A 14,709-nucleotide genomic window follows, 5' to 3' on the forward strand; every position below is an offset into this window, starting at 1 on the left:
ACAAGAAGGGGTTCACGAAGTAGCTCCTCTCACTTAGAGATCTTTGTCACAGAGAAGCGGGGGAGAGGTAAGAGTAGAACCCATCTCATTCTAGAGGTGATGACATAAGAAAATTTAGGGTTGAAGCTAGAACTCCTAAGGCAGAGAGACAATGTTACTATTATGCCACTAAGGGTCACTTCAGATATGAGTGTAGAACACTAAAGAGGGATGAGAAAATTAACTGTGTACATAAAGACATGGTAAAGAGGAACGATAGCACAAGCCGAGATACTGCCGCAATAGTAGATGATGATCTAGTGGGGATTGTGTCAGATTATGGTGAGTGTTGTGTTAGTACCTCATGCCAGGATACAGAGTGGGTGATAGATATAGGAGTGTCATATCACGTCACACCGCACAGGAGTTTCTTCACTACCTACAAATGTAGTGAATTTGGTGAAATGAAGATGGGTAATAGTGGAGTCTCAAAGATTATATGCATTGGTGATGTTCATGTAGAAACCAATGTCGGCTACACCTTGACACTCAAGAATGTAAGGCATGTCTCTGACATTCGGCTAAGCCTAATTTCCACTAGGAAGTTAGATGATGAAGGTTTTCAAAACTCATTTGGTAACGGGGTATGGAAACTTAGCAGAGGTTCCATTGTAGTAGCCAAAGAAAAGAAAACTTGCTCACTTTACAAAACACAAGCTAGTTTGTGTAAAGTAGAGTTAAATGCGGCACAAGAAGAAGTTTCTTCTAAACTATAGCATAAGAGACTGTGTCATATGGGAGAAAAAGGCATGGAAATTCTTGCCAAACATCAAAAGTACGCATTTAAATAGATGTACTCATTGTTTGGTTGGAAAGCAACACAGGGTGTCTTCCCAAAGATTCCCCTCTCACAAGAAAGAGAATGTCCTTGAGCTATTACACACAGATTTATGTGGTCCTATGAAAGTGAAGTCCCACAGGGGAGCTTTGTACTTCTTAACTTTCATTGATGATGCGTCAAGAAAGATATGAGCTTATAGTCTGAAGACCAAGGATAAAGTTCTTGGCATGTTCAAGACTTTCCATAGCATGGTGGAAAGAGAGACAGGGAAGCCTTTGAAGTGTATTCGTTTAGATAATGGGGAGAGTACATTAGGCCATTTGAAAAGTATTGCAAAAGTCATGGGATTTCCCAAGACACCGCAGCAAAATGGTATAGCCGAGAGAATAAATCGTACCATTGCATAGAGGATAAGATGCACGTTGTCTCACTTTAAGTTACCAATGAGTTAATGGGTAGAAACAATGCGCACAGTTGTACATGTGATCAATCTATCACCTTCGAAGCCTCTGAATAATAATTATCGAGAGAGAGTATGGTTAGGCAAAGATGTTGATTATGGATACTTGAGGGTATTTGGGTGCAGAGCATTTATTCATATTTCCAAGGATGAGAGATCCAAGTTTGATGACAAAACCAAGCAGTGCATTTTTCTAGGTTATTGGGATGAAAAACTTGGCTACAAACTTTATGATCTGATTAATAAGAAGGTAATCCGAAGTTGAGATGTTGTGTTCTTGGAAGACCAAACAATAGCAGATTTTGATAATGGTGAGAAGCTAGAAGCTTTCACTAATAATCTTGTTAATTTAGAACCATAAGTTCCTACTGTGGAACGTGCAGAAGGCATTGAGAATGCAGAGAACCATGGGTTTGAAGCTCATGATGATGATCATATTGCTCATGATGGGATAGAACCTATTAAGATAGAAGATGCAGATGAAGTGTATGAACCACCACCTGAGCAAGCAGAAGTGCATCCTCCTGAGCCACAAGAAGATGTGGTAAGGAGGTCCGAGAGAGAAAGACAAGCTTCAACCAGGTATCCACCACATACGTATGTTTTACTATCTGATAGTGGATAATTTATGTACTATCAAGAAGCTCTTGAATGTATAGACAAATAGAAGTGGTTGAAAGTCATGCAAGATGAGATGTGTTCTTTGCATAAGAATCACACTTATGACTTAGTTGAGAAACCGAAAGGAAGAAAAATTCTCAAGAATAAGTGGATCTTCAAAGTCAAGCATGAGGAGAATAATCCACATCCAAGGCACAAAGCTCACCTTGTTGTGAAAGGATTCGGTCAAAGGAAAGGTATTGACTTTGATAAAAATTTCTCTCTTGTAGTTAAGATGAATTCTATCAGGGTGGTATTGGGTTTGGCCACAAGTATAAACCTAGAGGTTGAGCAACTAGATGTCAAGACAACTTTTCTTCATGGAGATCTTGAAGAAGATGTCTATATGGACCAGCCAGAGGTTTGAGGTCAAAACCAGCCAGAGGTTTGAGGTCAAAGGCACTGAGCACCTAGTATGCAAACTGAGAAAGAGTTTGTATGGGTTGAAGCAGGCACCGAGATAGTGGGACATGAAGTTTAAGTCCTTTATGGTGAAGTATGGCTACATGAAGTCTGCTTCCGATCATTGTGTGTCTGTTCAGAAATTTCCATATGGGGATTTTATAGTGCTCTTGTTGTATGTGGATGATATATTGATAGTTGGCCAAAACATCAACAAGATATCCAAGCTATAGAAAGACTTGAGTAAGTCCTTTGAGATGAAGGATTTAAGTCAAGCAAAGCAGATACTTAGGATGTGGATCACTCGTGATAGAAAGAGTGAGAAGTTGTGGCTTTCTCAAGAAAGTTACAGTGAGTAAGTCCTTTGAGATGAAGGATTTGAGTCAAGCAAAGCAGATACTTAGGATGCGGATCACTCGTGATAGAAAGAGTGAGAAGTTGTGGCTTTCTCAAGAAAGTTACATTAAGAAGGTGTTGAAGAGATTCAACATGGATCAACCGAAGCCAGTTAGTTGTCCGCTTAGTGGCCAGTTCCGCATGACCAAAGATAAGTGTCCAAAGGGTGAGTATGAGAATAGTCAAATGGAAAAGATTTTTATGTATCCATAGTGGGCAGCTTGATGTATGCAATGGTGTGTACAAGAGCGGATATTGCTTTCCCCGTTGGTTTTGTAAGCCGATTTCTGTCAAATCCGGGTAAAGAGCATTGGGAAGGTGTTAAGTGGATATTAGGATATCTCAAGGGAACTTCGAATGCGTGTTTGTATTTTGGTGGGAGTAAGACCTTGTTTGAAGGCCACACAGATGCATACATGGCAGGTGATATTGACTCCACTTCCAATTATTTGTTTACTTTTGCAGGGGGAGCAGTTTCTTAGCAATCTAAATTGCAAAAATATGTTGCTCTCCACTACATAAACTGAGTATATTGCAGCCACTGAGTGTTGCAAAGAGATGATATGGATAAAGAGGTTCATAAATGAACTAGGGCTAAAGCAGAACCAGTTTGTAGTTTTGTGTGACAGTCAGAGTGTCATCCATTTAAACAAGAATCTGAGTTTTTATTCTATATCCAAGCACATACATGTGCGTTATCATTAGATTAGAGAAGTTCTCAAAGAGAAGCAATTGTACATTGAGAAGATCCATACCGACAAGAACGAGTTAGATATGATGACTAAAGTTTTACCGAAAGGTAAGTTTGATGTTTGTTGTGCTACTGCCGGAATGGTAGCACACTCCTCCTGTTGATTTGAGAATGTTTAGAGTACCCCTCTAATGGCTCGGGAGGGGGAGATTATTGGGTGTGAGTCCCTCACCATGTGACATAAACAAGTATTGTTCGTGTGAAGAAGTGAAAGCGCGCGCGCACTCAGATTGGTCTTGCCCAAGGCGCGCCCGCGCCCTTGCCTAGAAAAAGAAGATAGTTTTTTTTCAGCCTCTCACAAAACATATCTACTAGAAGTTTAGGAAAACTGCAAATATAAGAGAGCGCCGCCACTCAAGTTAACCTTGCCGTAGCACCCCACGCCCTAGAAAAAAAAGAAGATAGTTTTTTTTTCAACCTCTCACAAAACATATCTACTGGAAGTTTAGGAAAACTGTAAATATAAGAGGGCGCGCACGCACTCGAGTTAGCCTTGCCCAGAGCGCACCCGCACTCATGTCTATACATACCGGGTTTTGATATTTCGTCAGAATATCGAGATCGTGTTTTTATACTGATATTTCACCCTAATATAAATAGAAGAGTTTCAGGTTTTTAGAAAAGTCTTAGGGGCCATTTGTTTTTACCTCTTATAAGACTTTGAGGTCTTATAACCTCTTATAAGATGTGGCCCAGTGATTTTGGACATTTTTTTGGTTCGTTTTTTGCCTCTTATAAGAGGCATTCTACTAGAAATGTCTTATAAGATGCTCTAATTCTATAAGTACCAAAATTAGATCTACTTCAATTCTATAAGTCTTACAACTTGAAAAATGACTCAAACACCCCCGTCCATATACCCCTAGCCTCATTTCTCTCTTCTTCCTTTTTCATTATCTTATTTTCCAAATAACTCTATTACCCTAGCCACCACCGGTTACCACCACCACCACTGCCGCCACTACCACCACCACCACCACCATCACCACAACCACTACCACCACCATCATTACCTCTACCACCACTACCACCGTACTATTAAGATTATCACCACCACCACCACCACCACCACTGTGCTATTAAAATCACCACTACCACCACCACCACCACTACCACCGTACTATTAAGACCAATATCATCACCTCCACTACCACCACCACCACCACCGTGCTATTAAGACATCCACCACTTTTACTACCACCACCATCACCGTGCTATTAAAACCAATATCATCACCTCCACTACCACCACCGCCGTGCTATTAAGACCACTACCACCACCGCCGCCAATTAAGGTAGTTTCCTAAAATCGATATGCTAATTATCAAAATTGATTTGAAACCGAAAATCAAACTATACGTTTGTTTCAAATTAATATATTCAAGTTAAATGTGATGTAAAGTAGGGTTATATTTGTCAAATAACCATCTATAAGATGTCATGTATTTGTTTTTTCTATTTTTACAAGTGCTTATAAGAGGAACTTAAAATAAAAAACAAACCACTTTATAAGACCATTTTATAAGACCCTCTTATAACACATGGTCTTATAAGACCCTCTTATAAGACTGGGTTTAGATAAAGGTTGCTTGGATGTTATTGAGAGAGCTTGGAATTCGATAAAGGTTGATCTTCCAGATAGAACCTTTATAAACAAGCTGAGTAAGACCAGGAAGGATCTCAGTTTGTGGAATAAGCATGTGTTTGGGAACATCTTCACCAATATAAAGGCCACCCAAGCCAAGCTCAATTATGTTCTGTCTAAGCCTTTCAGTACAGATAACTATACTAAGGCTAAGAAGTTTAAAGAGGAGCTCCAGGATTGGTATATCAAAGAGGAAGATTTTTGGAAACAAAAGTCCTCTAACACTTGGCTAAAAGATGGTGGGAGAAACACAAAATTTTTCCACCTATCCACTATATACAGAAGAAGGAAAAATAACATCGGTAAGATTAGGAATAATGAGGGGGACTGGCAGGAAGGTAGAACAGAGGTGGGCACTTCTCTTAATCAATATTTTAAGGAGATCTTCACCTCTGATCAACTTGAGACCAATGAGGAAATCCTTAATCTTTTCAACCTTGTGTCACCCCCAAAGAGAATGAAAGTCTCATTGCTACGCCTACTGCTGATGAGATATGGGCTGTGGTCAAGAAGATGGGGAGCCTCAAGTCCCTTGGACCTGATGGGTTCCAAGGCATTTTCTATCAGAAGTGCTGGGAAACCATTGGGTCAACAGTGATTGACTTTGTTCAGGATTTCTTTAACCTGGGTTCCCTGAACCCTGAGTTCAATGAGACCTATATAGCATTGATCCCAAAAGTTGCTAACCCTGACCATGCTTCAAAATTCAGGCCTATTAGCCTCTGTAACTTTGGGTACAAGATAATCTCCAAAATTCTGGCCAACAGACTGAAATGTCTGATTAATAAAATCATATCCCCATTCCAAGGGGCTTTTATTAAGGGCAGAAGCATTAGGGATAATGTTGGCCTGGCTTGTGAGGTCTTTCACAACATGAAAAACATGAAATCTAAAAAAGAGGGTTGGATTGCCCTTAAGCTTGACATGGCCAAGGCCTATGATAGGGTGGAATGGGCCTTTGTAGACAAAATCTTTGAGAAACTTGGTTTCAATGAGAAATGGAGACAATTGATATACCAGTGTGTATCTACTGTCTCATTTCAAGTCATGCTCAATGGGTCTCCTCTGGAGAGATTCACCCCTGAAAGAGGAGTTAGACAAGGGGATCCCCTATCCCCATATTTGTTCATCTTGGTCTCAGAAGCTTTATCTAGAATGGTGGCCAAAGCTGAACAAAAGGAAAGGGTCCATGGGATTAAAATCAAAAGACATTCCCCTGCCCTCACTCATCTGCTATACGCAGATGACTTGATCCTTTTCATGAAAGCAAATGTGGCAGAGAGTGGAAACCTGAAGAAAATACTAGATGATTACTGTGCTGCCTCAGGGCAAAAAATTAACTATGAAAAGTCTAGTGTTTTCTTCAGTAGGAATGTCAACTATAGACAAAAGATGAAACTCAAGAGGTATTGGAAAATCAGGAATTTCTCTCCAAAAGAGAAGTATTTGGGGGTGCCAATTATGCTATCAAGGAAAAAGTCTGAGGACTTTGATTACTTGGTAGACAAGATTCATACTAAGATAAAAGGCTGGAAAGCAAAGGTGTTGTCCCAAGCTGGGAGAACAACACTTATCCAAGCAGTGGCTCAGACCATCCCTTTATATGCAATGTCAACTTATTTGCTCCCTGTGGCTACTTGCAATAAGATTGACAGAGCATGTAGAGACTTCTGGTGGTCTGGAAAGGATCAAACTAAAAGTGTTCATACCAAAGGGTGGGACTACATATGTCAACCAAAACAAGTTGGAGGTCTGGGGTTAAGAAAGGCTAGAGACATGAATATGGCTATCCTTGCAAGGTTACCATGGAAGGCTGCTACTGATGTTCCTCCTTATGGACAAGAACTTTGTTCAGCATATATGGGAAGAACTGGATAGGAGATGTGGACAAACCCCCTGATGAAGCTTCCTACTTTTGGAAAGGCATACACAAAGCCTTTAATGCCATAAGTGGGGGTTTAATATGGGGGATTGGGAATGGGGAAACAACTTCAATGCTAAAAGACCCATGGCTAAAATGTAAGAATAAGCCTGTGACACTGGAAGAATTGGGGGTGGCAGATCCTAGACTGCAGAACAAGGCAGTCTCGGAGCTGTTTTTGGTTGACAAAAGTGGGTGGGATGAAACCAAGATAAGGAATCATTTTGATCCTTACCTGTGCAAACACATCCTGGATATCAAAGTTAGACCTGAGCATGCCTTGGCTGACAAGATGAAATGGAATGGGGACAAGTATGGGCATCTAACTGCTAAATCAGCATATAAGTTCCTTAAACCAGAGGGGGGATTGGGACAAAGTTCAAGCTGTAATCCCCACTCTCTCAACCAGGTGTGGAAATCTCCACTACTAGCTTATATTCAGTTGTTTCTATGGAAGCTATATATGCATATGCTTCCAATGGGAGACATGCTGGCTGAAAGAAAGATAAAAGGGGATTTCTCATGCCCATATTGCCTAAGGGATTTAGAAACAGCTGAACATCTGCTCTTTACTTGTGACTGGACAAGAACTGTGTGGTACAGTTCTATGTTAGGGCTGAGGATACCACAACACCTTCCTCTCAGACAAAGGTTGGACATGCTGATCTTGTGGAGTTGCAGTAAAGACAAAGATCAAGTGTTGGCTGGGATACATATGGCTTTCATACTTTATCACATCTGGACTTCCAGAAATGAGTTCAAATTTGAGAACAGAAAGCCCAACAGAGAAAGAATTCTCAAGGAGAGCAGCAGACAGGCAGACACTTGCTACAAGGCCTTCAGAGAAGGACATCTCACCCCTAACCCTAGCTCAAATTTACTTAAAAATAGTTTTGAGGAAGTTTTTCCTATTATTCCAAATGACAGTATTATAATAAGCTTTGATGCATCTTTTCACAGGGAGTTGGGATGGGCAGGAGCTGGGCCAGTAGCATCGGACAGTGAAGGATGCATAGTTGGAGCAGCTGTCAGACGCTTTAGAGCCATAGGAGCGGTAATCCGAAATGGGAGGCAAATTGAAGTTCTTGGGTTTTGTTTGGCAAGGAGGCTTAGGAAACCACATTTTGTGTGTATAGGAGATAACAAAGAAGTGATCAGATCACTACAAGGTCACTCATGTCGATGGGAATGGGAAGCTATGAAAAACTATATTACCGCTCTAGTACCTGTTTGTAGTTCTGTAGTGTTTAAATGGATTAGTAGGGCTTATAATGGGGATGCAGACTCCCTAGCTGCTTGGGCCTATCAGCAGCTAGGAAACTCTGATTTTCCGAGATGTATGGTTGATGCAAACTGTGTTCCCATGTCGGTGTGATGGTGGTTTGGTTAATATAAATATAATAGTATGATTTGCACCAAAAAAATAAATAAATAAGACCCTCTTATAACTTAACCCAAAAAAACAAATAGCCCCTTAATAGAAACCCAATTTTGTGGGAAAACTTTTCAAAGAGAAAAAATGTGATCTAGTAAGTTTGGAGAGACTTGAGAAGAATAATTGTAATCTTCCTTTCCACACTTATAAAAAGATTTGTTCTTATGGAAGTAAGCATCATTGGTTACATCTTGTGTTGTGGTATGTTTTACTTTCTTTACTCTATTATTTCTTGTTTGTGATAGTTGTTGATTACTTAAGAATGTTGGATTGGTTATTGGTTGTAGTGAAAGATTAGATTTTTTTTTTATTGGATTAGTAGATTATCTTGGGGATCGATTTGTATCTGTTTCCAACAACTCTGGTAATGGTAAATAGCGCGAACGGTCCCTTCCTTATCGCACCAAAAAAACAAAATGAAAAAAACGTTAAAAAAAAATAGAGAAAAGAAAAAGTTTTTAGTCTGTGGATATTGGATGATGGCTGATATGAGTTGAAGCGAAAGAGCGAGGAGTGTTGATGGAGTGCAGCAGCAGCACCCTTTCGACCTGCTGCTGCAGTTGTTCGCCCGCAAAAGAGCCGCTGCTTGCTAAAAGAAACCGGGCATTTATTGCGCTTCCTCTAGCCAAGAGGAGGACAAGTCAGAGGTTGAAATGCTCAGCAGCACCAGCACCAGCACCAGGTAATTGCCACTCACTACCACTCCTTCACATGTGTATATTATTATTGTTCAATATATAACTTGTACCAAATGTCGACCTTCCAATTTCCATTATGTAATACAATAAAATGTGCTTAATCTTGTTCCTACACTCGCTGTTTGGTGTTCTTACTTCTTAGTATTGTATTTTCGTATTTTATAAAAGGATTCGCATACAGTAACAAATTCTTTTCAGTGAAACAAATTGCAGGAGATGATGTTTTACAAGAGTTTTTGAAGGAGAGACAGTTAACTGGAGATTTAGTATCAAAAGCTTCTGATATACTCTGGATGAAGGATTACTTGAACGTCATTGATTTTGAAGCTAGCATTTTGGCTGAAACTCCTCAAGAATTTCAGGAGGTATGTTGGGTCCTTGAATTCCCACTTATATGATGCAACTTCATAAACTTTATTTCACTTGTCATCCTAATAATAAGTAAGATTCCTCATTAGTCTTTTTGAGTGATTTTTCGTTAGATACTGCTCCTATGTAGCTTCGTCTTCATTTTTCTACTAAACATCTAGCATCTTTCGATTGGTAAAGCTCATGGAGAAGGAGAATGAAAGTGGGCTTTTGAAGCTGACTAAAGCCTATAAGTGGATCCTGGGTGGCAACATTGCACCAATCAACGATAAAGCTGTTGTGAAGGTCTGCATTGAAGTTCCCTTTCTCTAGTACTCTTTTGTTTGAGAGCTAGTTCCATTTTGTTCTGATAGTACTAAAGAATCAAAAGAGTTAGTGCATTTCAAGGTAGACGCATTTAGGATCTTTCTAAAATCTTTTTATACACATAATTGCAGGAGTGGTGGAATGATAGTGACCAAAGGAAGAGGCTTAGCCTTCTCAACTATGATGCGGTAATATGCTTTCTTAATCTAAATGGCTCGTTCTGCTTGTTATGCTTTCAAACTTTGTGTGTAGGTTCCCAAATTCCTAATTTTGGTATATATGTTTTTCAATATGAAATCAGTTTGAGTATGCTTTGAAGTCTGTTTCCTCCATTATTTTTCAGCCACATCTCCTAGTATTTCTAGTACGCATTCTCTCAATGTTATTGAGATTAACTACCATTGAAGATTTGTGTTCTGATTTGAATGCATTTTCTATTTTATAAAAGCTGTTTGATGGAGGGGTCACAGTACGAATGCAAAGACTAGGCCATCTAGCTAGGGCATAATGTTAAAAGTAGTAATAATAAGGGAAAAAAAAACAAAAAACAAACAAACAAACAAACAAACAAAAACATAAGCTTTTTAAACAGGTAGCTCCGTAGGAGTGCTCCTATTCCTTTCACCTTTGGAGGTTTTTGGAAGAAAAGAAAGAAAAAGTTATTTGCCCACTACTCAGTGGCATATATGTTCAGTTCATTTTTGACCTTATTTAACAAAGTTGTTTCACTTTCATTGGTGTGTATTAACAAAGTTATTTACTGTTTTAAGCAGAATCATGTTTTTCTCACTTATTTATATATTACTATTTTGTTCCAGTTCATGAACTTTGTCCTTCACAAAGCTAATACTATACTTAATAGGATAGGAATTATGTATTATATTTTGTGTATCTTGGGGGTGGGGTTAGTTAGGACTTAGGGGTACAAGTAGGGATGTAAATGGGGCAGGTTGGGGGCGGGTTTGCCATCCCCATCCCTATCCCCAATTTCAATTTCATTTCCCATACCCGCCCATCCCCACTTGAGAGGCTGTCAGGAATACCCCCCACCCCTCAAGGTCAGGTACCAGATTGCCCATACCCACCCCATCCCCATTAACCAACTTAACAAAAGAAAATATTTGTTTATACTCAGCCAAGTAAATTATTTTTTATCTATATATTAAAGACACTTCATGAATTTTGTATTAGCCTAGTGAAATAGCGGTCATGGTTTCATGAATGAGGCCATGAGTTTAATCTCTACCCTTACGTACAACATCTTCATAAATATACATAATATATGCATACACTACATACTTAATTGGGGCAGGGTTGGGTAGGCGACCCCAATCCCCATCCCTGCCTCATACCCGCCCCCCATCCCCAATTAGCACACTACATACCTGCCCCATTCTGGTCTCCATGGAGCTCCATCCCCATGGCTATTTTTTACATCCCTTGAGACAAGCGATATACCAAAGAGTTTGGAAGGCCGAAATCAGTGGACGTGTTCATCCTCATTTCATAGCTTAAGCTACAATTGTGATTTTAAATGCAACAAATATAACTGAAATCTATGTGAAGATTAGTGGGGTGAAAAAAATTGGGAGATGGAAGTGCTTTCTAATAAATGGTGACCTTATATTTTCTCAGCTAAAGAGGGAGATGATGCTCCTAACTATTGGTGTTGGAACTGTATGCACCGGATTTTGCTTGATAGTCCTATCAGTTCAGGTAAAACTCTCGAACAAAACCAGGAGTAATTTACCATAGTGGAAACAATGTGGAAAGCAATGCAAGAATAGGACCCATTAGAGTTTACCAAATGCTAATAAAGGAAGAGCCTTGGGTGAACTTCAGAATGCAATCCTAAGAAACTCTTCCTTCAAGAGGAAATCCCTATACAAGACAATACTCATGCTCTTGCTTTTCAAAGCCGTTGGCCCTTATAAATACACACTTCTAAGATGATATGCAGTGTTTAAAAGATACTCTGAATTGTCTTTAAGTAATGATTTTATTGATCATGGATAAAGATACGAAAAGTTACAATGTACATTATGAAAAGAAAAGTGTCTTTCCTTTTCAAAGACAATAATTGTATTTTGGACACCCTATTGGAGACACAAAACAAGTTCAAGAATTGAACCAGACTTTAGCTCCATGATCAATACTTACAGCTTTGCAGCAGCGTCCGCACCAAAAGGCACTCTGTTTTGTATTTACGTTTGTGATTTTGTTGACCATGGATAGCGATATGAGATGTTACAGTGTACATTATGAAGAGTGTCTTCCCCTTTCAAACACAATTGTTGTATATGGACACCCTATTGGAGACACAAAACAACTTCAAGAATTGCACCAGACTTTAGTTCAATGGCCCATACTATATTTTGAGAACAATAAGATTCCTTCTTGCAATTGCTCACACTTTTTTTTTCATGCGGTGTTATTAAAGTAAAAAAACTAATACCTTGCAGTGATACTCAAGACATTGAGTACTTGATTTACACCAGGATTAGCAGTTAAAACGAGAAGTAGTTTACAGAATATATTGTTTTTCATTCCAACTTTTCTTTATAAATTAGTTTTCATATTTACTAACTTGCGTGTATTCTTTTATGACCTGCTTAGGTTACTATCAGTTATGCAGTGGGAGTTCTTTTAAGGTTAGTTGACATTTTACACAAACACATATACACAACATACACATACAATGATACATATGTAGTATGTACAGACAGAGAGTAACTTCACCGTGTTCAGCATGTGGGGTTGTGAGTTGTGAAGTTCAATTTACTTATCCTTATTTTTCGGTTAATATCAAAAATGTTACTGTGTGAGTTGATGTAAATTTTCACGTGTGGACAGTTGTTTCTATCTCCAGCTCTTGTATCAGTACGTGGACAACTTATCCAGGGAATCTGTTCCACAGGTTTTTATGAAAAAGAAATCAAAGAAGTAAATAAATGTCTTTGTTTCTTATATCTTCATCTTCTTTGTGTATATGCTGCTATAATTTGATGTCGAGTTTACTTAAAATCTATTTAATTTAACTAAACATATGTGCTCTGAACCAGACTTGGAATAAGAAGTGAAGACTTGAGCAATTCTTTAGAGAGATTGATAAAGGGTAGTTCCATTGCTCTTTCATCCCAAAGACTAATGATACCTGCAATCATATATGGACTTTGGGGGCTGTCTAACCATTTCTCCTACGAGTTCCTGGACTTTCAGGTGCCTTCTGATAACTATTCTTCTTTCTTTTGTGTTTTCTTTTTATACGTAGGTAGTAGTTATGGTTTTACTAATTTCATACACACAGAATAAGTCAAAATATGTGGTGTACGGTGGTAGTTGAAATCATTTTTCTTAAGCAAAATGGTAAAGAAGTTTAATGCAAGTCATTATTTTACGTATGTGGAAAAAGATTTTCTCCGTTTTGTTAAAAATCATCGACTTTATTGAAGAAAGAAATAGATGCCTAAACTGTGAACTCCAATATTTCGGATTGAATGAGAATATCTTTTGGCCATAGGCGCGTGTAAAGATTTTTATCAGTAAATGCTGATCTGAATACCGTAAACTGCAAAGAACATTGATTTGGACACCCAACAGAAAACCTGAAGGGTTTTTTCAGAACTGGGAAAGTCCCCCCATTTGATCTGAACCCCTTCACTTATTTAGTTAAATGAGACGGTGACGTGGCAAAATGATTATTGAGACTCCAAAGAACATTGATATTATACAAATAATTGTGCTGTGAAGACTTAGTCCATTATAGAACTGGAAGACCAGCATGCCTTTGGTGTCACCACCAGTGATGTTAACCTTCTCAATTTTGCACTATTTCAAACCACTTGGTATAGAAAAGTGTCGATCAAGCCCTCTTTCACGGTCATAGATTTTTCGTCTATAACACTAAACTAAATAAAAGGGTTGTGAATTGCACTTTACCTACCTTTCTGTTTTAATGCATGTCACAAGAATAATAGCGCGCATAACTCTTAATGTTCAGTTAATGGGATGTAGAGGAGAATATAGATCTTTCACGCCTCTCCATTTCTTTTGTTTTCTCACGGAAGAGTAAGGTTGTCATAGATATTTGATGTTGCAAGAATGATCATGTTAACGTGAGATAATGAAAAGCAAATTTCTGGAAAACGTAACTAAGAATCCATATCTTTTGATTGTTGCTTTATTTTTTTTAGGCACATATAGGGTTTAGGGTTTAGGGTTCATTTTTGTTTTTGGAAAATTTTATTTCATCAGTGATCTCATTGGTTCAGATCAGTAATTTTGAAAGAACAACTCTATCATACCAGATTACTGAATTGCAATTTGGTGTAAAGGATTGCTTATTAACTGTCTATTATGGATTCTCCTTTTCTGTTGGTTCCCATGCAGGTTGTTCCAGCAATTTTTGGGATGCTTGCATATAAGGCGGCTGCTTTGGTACAAGTTTACAGAGATAATGAGGATTTGGAATTTGTGTTTCCAGATAGCGAGGAAACAGTTTGAGAAGCAGAACGTGATGAAGACAGCTTTGGACAATATGCATATTAAGCTTTTGTCAGCGTATCATTGACTCTCAACCAATGGAGCTTTCATGTAATTATTATTATTATTTTAATTTTTCCATATGATGATATAGTTCAGGATGATGCGTACTGTGTACATGTATACAATGTGCATTTACTATCATTTTGATCCAATGGGTATTACTATCGTAGCTACATGAGGGGTACCAGCAGCAATTTCTACACAAATATGGTGTGGAATTAAAAAAGGGGTCTAACTGAACCAAGGGAAAACTTCCGCTGCACCTCAGAAACATGCAGGCCCAAAGAAGCAGACAACATGTT

General features: G+C 38.7%; 2 protein-coding genes across 5 annotated transcripts; both read left to right on the top strand.

Moving 5' to 3' along the window:
• The first annotated feature begins 7,127 nt into the window (after window positions 1-7,127).
• LOC147478917 (uncharacterized) lies at window positions 7,128-8,429 on the top strand. The gene has a single exon (XM_086586308.1). The coding sequence runs from the start codon at window positions 7,128-7,130 to the stop codon at window positions 8,427-8,429; it is 1,302 nt and encodes a 433-aa protein (XP_086442434.1).
• A 99-nt stretch (window positions 8,430-8,528) lies between these two features.
• Window positions 8,529-14,548, top strand: LOC147478918 (uncharacterized). 4 transcript variants are annotated; one of them, XM_086584902.1, is made up of 9 exons: window positions 8,529-9,171; window positions 9,386-9,552; window positions 9,737-9,841; window positions 9,994-10,050; window positions 11,498-11,578; window positions 12,479-12,513; window positions 12,716-12,805; window positions 12,925-13,081; window positions 14,252-14,548. In XM_086584902.1, the coding sequence occupies exons 1-9, from the start codon at window positions 9,009-9,011 to the stop codon at window positions 14,363-14,365; spliced, it is 969 nt and encodes a 322-aa protein (XP_086441028.1). In that variant the 5' UTR covers window positions 8,529-9,008; the 3' UTR covers window positions 14,366-14,548. The 4 variants fall into 4 exon arrangements, with proteins under 4 accessions (XP_086441028.1, XP_086441030.1, XP_086441029.1 ...); XM_086584904.1 differs by having other exon boundaries at window positions 8,876-9,171; window positions 9,401-9,552; XM_086584903.1 differs by having other exon boundaries at window positions 8,876-9,162; window positions 9,383-9,552.
• The last annotated feature ends 161 nt before the right edge of the window (window positions 14,549-14,709 follow it).

The sequence above is a fragment of the Coptis chinensis genome, chromosome 9, assembly GCF_015680905.1.
Source record: "Coptis chinensis isolate HL-2020 chromosome 9, ASM1568090v1, whole genome shotgun sequence".
NCBI lineage: Eukaryota > Viridiplantae > Streptophyta > Magnoliopsida > Ranunculales > Ranunculaceae > Coptis > Coptis chinensis.